Raw genomic sequence first — 14715 nt, forward strand, 5'->3', positions numbered from 1 at the left:
TTTTATAAACCTCCCCAGGCCGTGCACGTGCGTAATCAACCTTCCGAAGCAAACTAACAAATCTCAAAACACAGTCGTAATTATCTTATTAATCCCTTTAGTGAAGCACGTCAATTAGCAATGCTCTACTTGTAACTGATTACTGTTTGCAAATTACTGAAGCATTCAAGTACTCTGTTCTCAGTGTCAAGATAGTCTTATCGCAATTCTTCAATACACTGACACTAAATTTCTAAGTACAAATGAAAACCTCGTCACTTAATTCCGTTTTATTCACAAAATGAAAACTATCTTTTGTATTGATCATTCCCATATTAGTATTTGTCACTTACTATGTTCTTACGACTGATCATCCACCAATGACTCATCTTCTTCTTTGCAGTCTCTCTCTCTCTCTCTCTCTCTATTCTTATCCTTTTATCGCTTTGAACTTTTACTGCTCTTGGAGAAAGCAGATCTAATAGAATTGCGATAGACATTCATACGTAATAGTCATATTCAGTTCTTGAGCATAATTATAAGCATATACTGAAGTAGTCTTTACTGTAATAACTTTGACAAAGATTGCCATCTTGGAGGATTATTTCTGTAACTTTGGTGTATTTTGAATGCTGTTTATAAAAAAATCGTGCTCATTTGTGTTGTGGTAACACAAGATCACTTCATCGTCCTCTCTACCCAGTAGCGCACAACCAGATCCGAAGGACGATGTGGCACGAAAGACCCGGATTCAAATCCCTTCTAGAATGCCAGGAATTTTTTAATGAAAGTGGGTTAATCGTTCTCAAATAGAGATGGAAGAGTTTTTCATCCCACAAAACTGGCAAAATCATTTGGAGAACAAAGAAGTTCATTGAATAATCGTTTCTTTGCTAGTAATTCAAATTTAACCAAGACAAACCAGTCATCACCTGTACTCAATTACTGAAACTCTGCTCAGTGATATATTACTGGTTTTAGGCAATAACAAAAAGAACTGGAAGAAATTTTCTGACATCCACTTTCCTATCTTCACTTGCGATGTCAAATGCTATAATGTATTTTTTTTTCTTTTTCCGTAGCTTCTGTCTTAGTTTTATTTTATTTTTTTCCTTGCTAAGCAGATTAATGATACCCGATTTGAGAGTATCAAGGGATGAGCTGTCTGCTAAGATTTCTTCTGTTTCTTGTATACGATGTGTTTAACGAATGTTTTATTTGTTTCTTGTATAAGATGTGTTTAATTACGTGTTACTGAATTAATAGTTGTTCTGTCAGTATTTTCGCCACATTATATAGAATGGACCGGTTTACAATTCAAAGAAAAAATATTTACAAAAACAAAATCTACTTTGAATACCCCAAAGTGATATTCCTTAGACAGTGAAGTTTGTTAAGAGCATCACAAAAGAAAACAAATATCTTAAAAGGGAAGTTCAGTTCCATTTTTGTGACACACGAGTGTTGCAACAAAACGAGCTAGTCAGTAAATTAACATTAATAAAGAATGGTACAAATTAATGTTTTGAATCAAATAATTCTCACGGGTATTCCTCAATTTGCTCTATTTTTGAAAGGGGAATTTGGGACTTAGAAAAGTAAAAAGGCAGTGTAACAAACATTCGGATTACATTAGACAGGTGCATTTTGATTATAAGACTTGACGATGCCAAAATAATAAATGTTTACCGTTTAACTTGAACAATACGAATGGGTTTACATAGTATTTTTATTATAGTAGAACTGGTATTTTATACGGCTCGCGGGGATGAGTTTTGCTGTAACTTGGATATGAAATCAAACTAACATTTATATAAATGACATTTCGATTCTTGTCCATATCTAATAACAATTACAAAAGCACCGTCAAAGATGTATTTACATATTCACCACCGTAATAAGTCAGTGTTAGTGTTTTATTGATTTTCCAAAGTTTGATTCTGTAAAAAAAAAAAAAAAAAAGCCCCTACTCGTATATATGTATAGTGAATACAGTTCATTATCTAGAAAGTTTTTTACCTTGGGTATAATATACGTTAAAGATACCAAGCTATTTTAAATATAAACCTCGTTTTAATCCATTTCCCAAGTAAGCAAACAGACAAGTAAGTCAAGTTTGCGCCTGCAAGTAGTGCAAGTCTTAGTAACTCGTGGTAAAGGTGGAATAATGCATAGCATCATACATCTCCTCAAGGAGATGTGCTTTGCATTAAGGGTAAATACGAAGAATAGTGATCAGAGCTTATTCCACCTTTACCAAGAGTTGCCTAAGACTTGCACCACGTGCGGGGTCACCCAGGCTTGCACTACTTGCAGGCGCAAACTTGACTTACTTGGGAAATGGATTAAAACCAGGTTTATATTTAAAATAGCTTGGTATCTTTAAAGTTCATTATTTAGTTTCGTGTTTCATAGCACTTTTTCGTTCAAGGTTATATTTTCTTCCTCTGACCATTAACTATGATTGTTTTATATTTCTAAGCTTTCTTTGAGATTACATTTAAACGACCAACAATGCTTTTAAGTAGCACTTACCGGGAGGACTTCTTAAATGAAGTCGCATTCTTCGGGCGGGGGGAGAATCAACAGATGTTAAAGTATTTTACTGTAATGGAAATATGCACTTTTGCAGAGTATTTCATGCGTAATTATTATAATGAACGAAATGTTCTTAATTCTGAGAATTTCTGCTCATCTGACGGACTATTTTAAAGTATACAGCTTTTCTTTTGTCATTAGGATCATTATAAGGGTTATCCAAGTATGCAATTTCTCACCCTTTTCGTTTTCATTTTGAATAGATTGTACAAGTTTAGGACTTGTACAATCTATTCAAAAGCCCCCGCCACATGTTAGTATTTATTTCACTTTTAGTGAAAAAAAAACAAAAACAAACAAAAAAAAAACAGCTGTAGCTTGTTATTAGAATATTATTTCAAATATGGACAATAATACCCATTGTCATATTATACTGAGCTCGCTAATATTGGTTGTCTTAAAAGTTGCCAATGTTTCAACCAACACGCACTTTTAACCTACTTAGTATAACATAATAGTGAATGTATATTATTCTTTTTTTTTTTTTTTCCCTCAGGAGACTTATTCAGATTTCTATTTCAGGAAATCTATTTCAGATTAATGCAATGTGTGTGTATGGGGGGTGGGGGGTGGGGAGAGTGGATAAAAATCAAGCGATCTGTTGATCTTCTTTTTGAAGAGCTGAAAGTTGTAGCCATCAGGAGGGGGCGGGGAGATACTTGACGAAGGACGTCATAAATATACATTATATTTAAAATTAATGAATCCAGCCTCACAGAAAAAATCTTATCATTAATAAGTTTCTGAATTCCTGAACAAAAAAATTTACATTTTTCTCTCTAATTGAAATTGTTTGTAGCATTTTGAATTATGCTCTATTAACGGGTGCAGTCAGTGGTGATAACAGGCGGGATAAAGATGAACATAATTATCCTAAACAACGATATCCCGTAGAACTTAATTACATTTTATTCCCTCAGTTGCGTTAAAGTAGAATTTTAAATATTACCAATGATTATTCCCTGTTCAAAGTTTTCCGAAACCCTTCAGACATGGTTTCTAATTACTGAGGGAAGCCCGTGAGCAACAGGCATCGATAATGTTTATGAGCGATTGGGGAATCTTGTTTCTATTTTTAGCTCAACACCTGCATCCTTATTGCTCTTTGGTTTTTAAATAAGAACATGACCTTTTAGCTGTGATATTCTGAAATTCAAACGACTTGCAAAAACCTCCGCACATCTAATTAAAATATGGTGCCTGCACCAGAGTAGACCTCGTATCGATCCCATAATCAGGTTACAATTTGCATTTCCCTCTCAGCTAATTATAATGAATAATTACTTCCTACGAAAGACAAATGTTTCATAATATTTTTATTTAAAAAAAAGGGGGGGGGGAAGTTAATCACACCCAACAGCTGTGTTCAACGTGTTCTATGAAAAATGCTAGTGACGTGGGATATGTTCTACTAAAACATGATTTTCCTTGCACAGACGAATGATTACAGAAGTCTTTAAATGCTAAGGGTCGAAGGGTTAAGAGGTTTAAATGAAATCAAATAAATTTTACAACACATTTCGGAATTTTGACAAGTATTTTTTTTTTTAAAATTCCGCTCGATTTTTATTATTTAGTATGTTTTCTCATCTACAAGGACCATTTTTTCTTCAAAGAGTCGTGAAAATCTCTTTTCACAGAGGAGATTTGACACCAACCATGTTATGTAATAAAAACACTCAGCCACCATCATCACATGAGCATGCGCAGTTGTAATTGCGCGAATGTGTTAATATGCCGCTTAAAGAGAACATCGTGCTGCATTGAAGCATTTGTTGCCTTGGTTACAGTAAATGAAGTTTACCCACTCTCATATGGAAGTATCGGGGAGGGGGGGAGGGTTCTTTCCAGAATATTTTGTTTTTACTTTTGCGAAACAGACAATTCAGTTGGAGAACACATGCAATTAACAACCTAATTCGGCGAGTGGATCCAGCCAATAGGCAATGCACAGTCCGTTACAGGTTTGAAGTTTGTGAATGTTTTTAGATGGTCGATGATTTTCATCACCTATTATGAGACCACATCGTGCTTATTGGAGGTCTGAAGTGCCTTAACCAATTCAGTGTTTAATTTCCCGACCAGGGTTTGTAGATTATCTGACCTGTAGCCTATCCACGATACTAACGTCCAATAGGCTCTATAACCTTATGTAGCTTGGGTTACCTTGTTATAATGTCCAATGAGCGCACATATTGTCACAGTAAGATAGGAACTGTTTTCATAATAGAGAAAATTGGGATTGGTTGGTCTTTGTAATTGTGCCAAGCCAATCTAAGACTTCTTGTCTGACAGTGACGGATTCTTTGACCATATTGATGATAAGCACAATGAAGGACCTGAAACGTTTTAAGCAGTTATTCATTAAATAATTATATACAATAATCTAAATACATAATTTATAAATAATTTTGAAAACATTCGTGTTTTAAAATTTCAATTCTAAAAGTTTAAAAGCTACGTGTTCTGAATTCCAATACTGCAGCGAGTTTTCTTAGCGTTTCAATCAAGCTATAATTCAATTTTAATGTAATCTTGAGTAGTGCATAATAATTTGTATTAAGTGCATGTTTGATTCCTAAACATATTGCATAATGAATAGCAGTACTAGTTATCACGCTACTGGGGAAGCATGAATTCGTAAGTGGAAGGGATCAATAAGTTATTATCCATTAGATTTCATCGATGTCTCATTTGAAATGTTGTCTTTAGTTATTTCTGTCATCCTACTCTTAACACAGAATATTAATTTTTAATATGAACTGATTTGAATAATACTGAATGTGCATTGCTCAGTTTATTTCCTATTCCTTTACTTTTACTCAAAAGAAAAAAAAAACCTTATCAGTCATTTTGCCAACAATAAACATTGTTCTCGTGCGTGCGTGTGTGTATGAGAGAGAGAGAGAGAGAGAGAGATAAACCACATCGAATACATTGTTAATTCACAATTGTTGTTTCTTCTGCTTCTGGACGGGTGTAGTCATAGCAACAATTGTAAACATTACCACAAAAGACCGTGGGCAATAAAAGGACACAAAGGGGAGAAAAGTGAGCTACAATTGTCAGGAAATGTAATTGGAGTTGATCGATTCAATGGCTTAAGTGGATGTCCGGGAAGAAATAAGTTTAGTCGCCTCTCTACAATACGTGGTCAATAAAGTGTGTTAGAGGCTTAATAGATCCGGAAACTTTCAGGATATAAGATAATTAGCGTCGTCTTCTCTTTCCCATGTTTTCTCTCTGACTCTTCTCTACTGCTTCACGTCTAAAAACCTGCTCCATTTTCTCTAACTTAATTTATTAAGAGCCCACCCCAGTTATAAGTATCAGCAAAAATGTTTTTTTTTTGTGTGTGTGTGTGTGTGTGTTCTCACATTTTTACGTGCGTTCGCTTTGTATTTTTTCTTACTTTTTTTCTTCCATCCTTTTTATTTTATTTTATTTTATTTTATTTTTTTGTTAATTTAATTTTAGTCTACATGTTTCAGTCTCAGTTTTTTGATTTGATGCTTTTCGTTTTTTCATTCCGTTTTTTTTAAGAAATATTCGAAAGCAGTGCACTTTACTGATTTTTTTTCCTCTAAAAAAATAAGAATAACAAAACTAATTCTCAACCCTCATTAGGTGGTTCACAGGTACATATTCATTCCATCATGTATAGTAAAAAATCAATTTAGTCATCCCCAACCCCTTAAAATTAAATTGTAAAGTAATTCCGCGCGGTTAGCCGAGTGGCTATGCGCTTCGCAACCATATGCCTGGGGAAGGAGTGTCCTAGGTTCGATTCCCGTCGACGACATGAGGAGCTAAAGGATCTTCCTCAGCCAGAGCCAAGTTAGCCGGTCTTGGGCGTGGACAGTAGGGTTTTACTCCAGTTTATCTGGAGTTTTTCCTCCCACAAACAGGCAAACTGGACCCGTGAACCTACAGGATACAGCCATAGGTATAGTACGGCATAGCTGCCCCTACCATCCGTATGAATGAAAGAAAAGCAATCATCATCATCAAAGTAATTTGATGTTCTATTGGACATACGAAGAATGAACTGAAATAATTCTGATTCAGAGAGAAACAAAAATGAATTTTTATTTCAAATAGATAATAAGTGCAGTGAATATGATTGGTGCAGCCAACCGAAGTGGATGACATATTATGCAACTGTATTTCAGCTGCCCTCATTTCTGAAAATCGATTTATTTACATAAACTTGGTAACAGAAAAGAGAACTTGTTGTGTAGTATCATATACAAGTAGTTCGCAGTTTCAACGGTTGGATTACCATCCAGGGTAAATCGGAGAAAAATGGAGTTCGTGACATGTCTATCGCACTGTTCGAAATGATATTGTTCAGTATCGAGCGAATAATTAATTTCTAATTGATAACTTTTCTAATCCAGAACTGTACATAGAAATGACGTCGTCTTGCGCGTCAAGATAGCAAAGAAATGGAAGTACGGTATATTTTGAGACTTAAGAAAAAGTAGCGAAAGCGAACAAGAGCGTATGAAAATACAAACCTTTTAGAATGAGTTGCCTTGATATTACATTACTTAAAAGACATGAACTCTTTCTAGTAGTAAACATATTCGTGAGGATCACCTAAAGGATGACAAATTAAAAAGGAGATGATTTACTGTGAGTCTGTGTCGTACTATATCCTGTATTTTCACGGGTCCGGTTTGCATGTTTGTGGGAGGAAAAACCCTACTGTCCACGCCCAAAACCGGCTAACTCGGCTATGTTTATGAATGTTCTTTAAGTAGTAGTAGATCAATTTCATCGCAGGTATTAAAACACCACCAGCTTGTTGGACTTGGATTCCTGAAGCATCGTAAAGTTCCATGTGTGATCTCACCCTGCACGAGAGTAGAGCAACGTTTTTAGTTTATCTAACCTTTCGCTAATACACGTAATGATATTAATGCTGTTTGGTTTCATTCTTTCTTGGGTAGGATTAACATTTAAAAAGAAAAAAAAAACTGTCAATTTAAAATATGATGTTAAATGCAGAGATTCACTTTTGTAAACCTCACGTGAAATACCGCATCTATTTTTCGTGAGAACCAATCCGAATTAGCCACAATCAAGACATGTTAATAAAACATCGGGTCAAAATTTGAATATGTGCTAAAGGAAGAAAGTCGAAGATTAGTCCACTTACCGACAGATATAACAAGAATCAGGGAAGCGAGTAAGAGGAATCCGAAGATTGCTTAGGGATAAGACTAAATCATTAAGAACAGCTGGATTCTAAGATCATTTCCCACAGCCCGCATGACCCCATTTCCGTGACTGTGATGGACGACGGGGTTATTTCGATTTAATCAGAGGAAGAGACAGGGCGGCATAACACAAAGTCACACTAAATCTGAAAGACACGAGTTCAAGATCTGGGAGGAAATAGCCATTTACCGTTGTTAAGAACACATTACGGCGATAGGAAGTTGCACGATCAGCACTATTAACCGTGAAAAATGCACCGTCTGATCCTTATGTAGCCATTTAAGATATTTAACGATTACTAATAGGAAAATCTTAATAACGAGTGGTTTGTTTATTTTGCAGAACTTCCTTCTCCTCGACATGTCACTTTAGAAGCCTGTGCTGAACATTCTTTCACTATATCATGGGAACCTCCAGTCATATCACCAAATCAAAGTCTAAAATTGGCGGCATATTCACTTTCTTACAGTCCTGTGGCAAATGCCAGTGAAGGTAGGTAGAATGTGCGTTATAAGTTCATTTTTCTTCTAGTGAACACATTGAAATGATGCACATAACATCAACTTATAACATTATCGGATTTTCCCGAGTACTTTATTATTTTTATTTTATTTATTTTTATTTTGTGCATTTATCTGGCTCATCGATGAGAGCACATCATTCTGGTTATCACAATATGTGGATTTTTTTACAAGAAGAAACATCTTCTTTGTTGTAGTTGTTTACTATCCAGCTTGCTTTTAAACTCCACTATCCAACTAAATTAGCGTGCATTTGAATATTAACAAAACACTTCATTATGACAAAAAAAAAGGGGGGGGGGACACTCTTTACAGCTAAATAAAGGCTGTTATTTTAAACACAATAATGAAAGATCTGCTGATTAAAAAAAGTTTGAGGACGCTATCAATTAGAGAAGAGTGCAGCTGTCTTTTAGAACACAAAAGTCCTCGGTGAAACTGAGAAATAAAGAAACAATGGTTTGGAATTTTCGGTATGACGGAAGTGCATCGTACATCGGTACTTCCTGTAATCAATATGGAAGTGCTAATTACCAAGTTAAAGAGACATTAGAAAATGAGCCCTTCAGAAGAAAGTGAGATGAAAGCTCCCCCAAAAAAGACATTTTGAAAGCTTCTTAACTACAAGCTATTACTTCCATTAATATGCCTATAGAACAATGGGCTTTGGTTAAGAAGACAGAAACATGAGAGAGGTAGTGCAGACTAAGAACACTTATCCAGACGGAAAAAGCAAGTCCATGTATGAAAACAAAACTGCCTTTAATTAATACTCATTGATTTCTGAGTTGAGGACAATATCTTCATTGAAGTGTTAAATTCTTTGTAGAGTTTTATGTGAATAAAGACGTTCGCAATGCTTATGAAAGTTTCATATTGGACAATGTTAAGTATAAAATTAGTTAGTAAAAACGTATGTTTTTACTAACTAATAGTAAAGTAATAGTAATAAAACTAATAGTAATACTAAAGCACGTTCACACATACGTAAAAACGTATGTGTGTACGTGTATGAAATACACGTATACACGTAATAGATAAACCCTGTACACGTACAGGGTTTATCTATTATTGTCCAATATCAATACTTTCAATACTCAAAATTTCTTGAAGTAGTTTCCCTTTCAGAGTTAGATTGAGATCTGGATAATACTTTGTAGGCAGTGTGTCTTTTTCGTTAGTTATGTGTTCGATTTTTAGTATTCGATTAGTATTCGATTCCGCTATTGGTACCTCCCCCTCCAACTTTTTATCAGTCTTGTGTCTTAAATAATATAAAATTATTCGTATTAGAGTTCGAGGGTCTAGAAACAGTTTCTTGGAACTGAATCGATCTTTTCTCATATAATATTGCTTTAATTTTTTTCCTCAATACAAATTGCATTTATAAATATGTAATGATCTAAAAAATCTGTTTCACATTGCAATAGTTATGGAGTAATATAACTTCTAATTTAAAACTATTTAAAATGTTTAAAATTAAGGTAATTATCAAATAATGTTAACTGGGATTAATTTAATAAATTATTAAAATATTTTATGTATGAATTAGTTTCTCTCATGAGAAAATATATGCGGTAGTTGTATAAGCAAAATGGATATTAGATCCAGCATTATTTCAAAGCGGAATGTAGAAACTATGAAAGTTTAGTGAGTTGACTAGAAAGCTTGCGGAAATACATTACTCGGCATTCCCCAGTTGCCTTAGTGTGGATGGACTACTTAAGACAGGCGCCGCCCAAGCATCTATATATTCGCCTTTTATTAGTCCATTTTGATAAGGTTTCACTGGCTTGACAGCTGTTTCGATTTAGTTCTTTTCAGAGACCAGACAGAAACCTTAAGAGAGCAAAAACTCTTTTGCGACGCGTATGTCTTTTAAGTAGCCCACGCTAAGACAGCTTGTGAATGCCGAGGAATGTACTCCCGCAAGCCCTCTCTCTGGTCAACTCACGAAACTTTCATAGTTTCTACATTCAGCTCTGAAATAATGCTGGATAATATCCACTTTGCTTATGTAAATTTTCATCGCCGAACTGAAGTCTTTTGACTCTTTATTTTAGTAATTATGTTGTAGCTGTACTGCATAAAATCACGTGTATCAAAAAACAAATTTAGCTAACAATATACAGTATTGGTTTTAGGTGCTTTCCTGTTTATGCGAAGAAAGAATTGCAGAAACTGACACTGTCTCGAAATTGAATTTGTACATAATGAAATTTAGATATTAAACAAGTAATGAATTATTTAACATTAAATTTATCTGTAAAAATGTAAACTAAATCAGCTAAAACTGCAGTCATTGAGATAACTACCATCTTGACGAATAAAGTGAGAAATTTACAGTGCCAGTGATGACGGTATTCTATATTGTATAACTTGTGGTTACATCATTGAGTGCGTTTTTTTTATTTTATCATCTTATTGATATTAAAATTGTTTCTAAAATGACTTTTCAAAGCAAACACTGACGTTATGTCGAAAGTTTATTTCGCAATTTTAATAATGAAGTTTTTATACTAACTTGGAGTAAGTTTTTGCAGGTAAATATCAGAGAGAGAGAGAGAGAGAGGCACCTCTTTCATTCCATCGATTCTCCTTAATGCACGGTTAATGCTTTGATGTTTACGAATTCATAAAGTTGTGTCGTCTCTTTTAAAACAGACAATGACCCACGACAAATAGTAACAAAGATTTCAACTTATTGAAACACAACCAGCGATGATTCCCGACCAAAGAGGTATCATTTAGAGCAGTATTTCATTATAATGGAAAGAATTTGTATGTTTTGTATACAAGATTTATTGCAACCTATATTTCTTTCATATATCAACAGACACCGTTCAGTAATATTGGGTGATATTTCAACAAGGTCTTTATATATTGAGCTCCATTCGCTGTGGCTAGTTTCGATGTCTTTACTCATGCCATCATAAAGAGTAATCCACACTGTTTTCATAGATGCATTCTTTACTATATTTTATCAGAAGCTGATTCCAAGTACTAGCACTCCATTCAATGAAATTCGGCTGAAATATTCTTTTATTCGGTTATGAACAAAAGTTCAGTTAGCACTAAAATAAGTTACTATATTAGGGAAAAGAAACAAAGTGAAATTAAAAGATAAATGGAATGACTTATCTCTGGCTTCCTCATATAATGTCTTATTACTTTCTCGATAAGCTGACTCACTAGATATTGCAAACGAGCTTATTATTAATGGTGATCAATAACTAACATATGCAGGAATAGACTTTCTATGTAAACGAATTCTTATTCAAATTATGCCGATGAATGCGTAGGGACTTCCTTAATGGTGTTTTCATGTTTCCAAACGATTCACCTGTAGTTTAGTTTCGTATTACAGTTTGACTCCTAATTTCTAAACATGTCGTATTCATTCTTTGCCTCGGTAGATACGAGGTGTTTGAAAAGTTTGGTAAATTTACAATAGACGGCGACACAATTCGTTCGTTCATACCAGCATCGACACGTATCTTTTTCAGGACCTCTGGCAAATTTTAGCCACTTTCAGTTCTCATTCGTGTAGTCGATCAAAAACGCAGGCAAACATTTAAAATGACCGTGTTCGCATGTTTCATAAAAATGGTGAAAAACGAGTTTCGTGCAGTGGTGAAACACTTATTTGAAGAAGCGGACGGCCGTGCAGATCAAAGCCGAGTTAGATGCAGTTCACGGGGCTCTGCGCCAGCATTAAAGGCTATTTATTTTTGGATAAATGAGTTTAAACGTGGTCGTAAGTCCATCGAAGATGAAGCGCGCTCAGTACGCCCGACTGAGGTCACTGCAAGGGAATGATTGACAAAATCCATGGTATCGTTATGGAATACCGTCGAGTGAAAGAGCGTGAGATTGCTGAGATTATAGGCATCTGAACTGAATGGGTGTATACTATCCTGCACGAAAAATTATCCATGAAAAAGCTGTGTGCGCGATGGGTGCCACGATTGTCGGTCAAAAACCCATACGAAAAGACATTGCAACGCAGTGTTTAATCGCAATTCGCAGGATTTTTGCGTTGATTCGTGACTGTAGACGAAACTTGGATCCACCACTACACACCTGAGTCCAAGCAGCAGTCAAAACAGTGGACAATGCTCGGTGAAAGAGCACCGAAAAAAGCGAAGACCGTTTTGTCAGCTGGGAAAGGTGATGGTCACCGTTCTTTTGGGATTCCCAAGGAATTATCATGATAGACTATTTGGAAAATAGTAAGACAATAATAGGAGTCTATTATGCGTCATTGTTGGACCGTTTAAAAGAACTGAAGAAAAAAATGCCCAAGATTGGTTCACAAAAATGTGCTCTTTCATCAAGACAATGCACCATCCCACACATCTCAATGGCAAAATTGCACGAATTGAGGTTTGAACTGGTTCCACATCCACCGTATTCTCCGGACCTGGCCCCGTGTGACTTGTTGTTCCCAAACTTAAAAATTTGGCTCGGCGGGAAAAAAGTTTCTTCGAACGAGGATGTCTTCAAGGCTGTCAGTGAATGTTTTGCGCAATTTGACAAATTCTACTTTTTAGATGGGATGAAAAAATTGGAAATTCGGTGGACCAAATGTATAAACCTTTATGGAGACTATGCTGAGAAATAAAGGTGATTTTCTCCAAAAAAGTAACTTATTTTTTTACCAAACATTTCAAACAACCCTCATATTTTTTTCAAATTTCCCAGAATTATCTAGTGTGTGTGTGTGTGTGTGTGTTCCTCCGCCTCCAGAATCTTGACTCATCTGAGCTCGATGTCATTTCTTTTTCGGTGAATGCTACATTTTTTTTTAATCTGTTCACTGTTACTGATATTAAAATAGAAAAATTTATCTGTTTTAAAATAAATTATTACAAATTAGTATAAGTTACTCGTCCTTAATCACTCAAATGAGAAAGGAAAAAAAAGAAAAAAGCGATAGCACTTTTACAAACAAAATTCTCATCGCAGTTCGTATAATAATAAACTCGTCAGCTTCTGTTAGCGTCATTACTTATAAATGATATTTCAGATTGTCAAATCGGAATTAAAATTGAACCTTTAGGTGGGTATTTCAGTAAGAATTTCTTCCCGCTCTCAAAAATCATTAACTAGCTTAAGAGAGGAAAGTGACACGACAAATAGATGCTGCAACCATGAGATTGCGCGTCTATCTGTCCCTCGTGTCCATTCGCGATCTATTCCATTACTATTAACTTCGCAGGAAAAGAACGGCTAACACTAGTAGCGTAACCTGCATTGTAGGATTTCACTATACTGTGAAAAAATTCTACAATGCAGGAATTTCACACCTTCTCGGGGCTCACAAAAATTCTCAAGGTTAAAGGGATTCCCACTGAAAGCACCAATAATGAAATGATAGGATTGTTGGACTCTACAGGAATCACGATAATTGTCTTATTACTCAAATATGTTTGGTTTAACATTTATTTAATACGATGCATTTTCGAGCCTTGAATCTAATCCGTATTTTTCGAATGAGTAATTGTCCTTGCCTCTTTGCATAAGTGTTGTTATTTCTTTACAGATGAAGAAAAGGAACTACTGCTCCCAGTCACGACGACAACTATGCTGGTTCCCAGTTTAGTGGAAGGAACAACCTACAATGTCATGGTGGCCGCTGTGTTCGATGGAAATATAAAAAGTCACGCGCAAAAGATAATCGTGCGAACTTTAGTCCCAACACTCGATCTGGTGGTGGCAGATGAAATGTATCCGGAACAAGAATTAGGTAAGGCCACGAGATGGGTTGGATTTTTATGTACAATTCGGTGTTTTTGATTCGTTTTGTGAATTCCATTATCTGGGAAAGATTTGAATCCTTTATTAATTAGATCACTGCGTAAGTAGATTTGTGCCTGCTGTAGAGAAGCTAATAACATTTAGCTGAAAATATTTTATAAATGTCCCTCTCTCTAAGAACGGATTCAAACCCAGATATCATTGAATAAATAATGTACTTAATTTTAATTAGGACTTTTAAGACGACATTGTTTTCAATCACTAGAATTAAGAAAATGAACACTTTAGGTTGGAAAGAAAGTACGAAGAGGTGCTTGTATTACCTATTCTTCTAAAGCCATAAAGAGTAATATTGAAAGCGCTAAAGACACCAACTTTTTTATGTGCAAATAACAAATGTTAAAGTGAGAAATGTTATAAAAAAAAAAGTCAGAAAAAAGGCTCTCTCGTGAGAATATATTTAACTAATTTTACTTGGAAATGTGACAAATATTGATTGGTTATTTATTTTTATGTGGCTGCATTCTAATCTACGGGTTAATAAGGAAATCAATTTGGGTTCAAAAAAAAAAAAAAAAGCTAGCTATGAAAACGAGAAAATTGAAACATTTGTCAAACTTCAAAGAAACTT

At 35.0% G+C, this 14715-nt stretch overlaps 1 protein-coding gene across 1 annotated transcript in view; it reads left to right on the forward strand.

Moving 5' to 3' along the window:
- LOC150110641 (uncharacterized) overlaps positions 1–14715 on the forward strand; it is a 75603-nt gene that overhangs the window by 50763 nt on the left and 10125 nt on the right. The window contains exons 2-3 of the mRNA XM_090395417.1: positions 8146–8295; positions 13870–14073. Of these exons, the coding sequence (XP_090251543.1) occupies positions 8146–8295; positions 13870–14073 (354 nt within the window). The remainder of the gene's footprint in view (positions 1–8145; positions 8296–13869; positions 14074–14715) is intronic.

The sequence above is a fragment of the Typopeltis vanoorti genome, chromosome 1, assembly GCF_054136105.1.
Source record: "Typopeltis vanoorti isolate ZY-2024b chromosome 1, IOZ_Tvanoo_1.0, whole genome shotgun sequence".
Classification (NCBI taxonomy): Eukaryota; Metazoa; Arthropoda; class Arachnida; order Uropygi; family Thelyphonidae; genus Typopeltis; species Typopeltis vanoorti.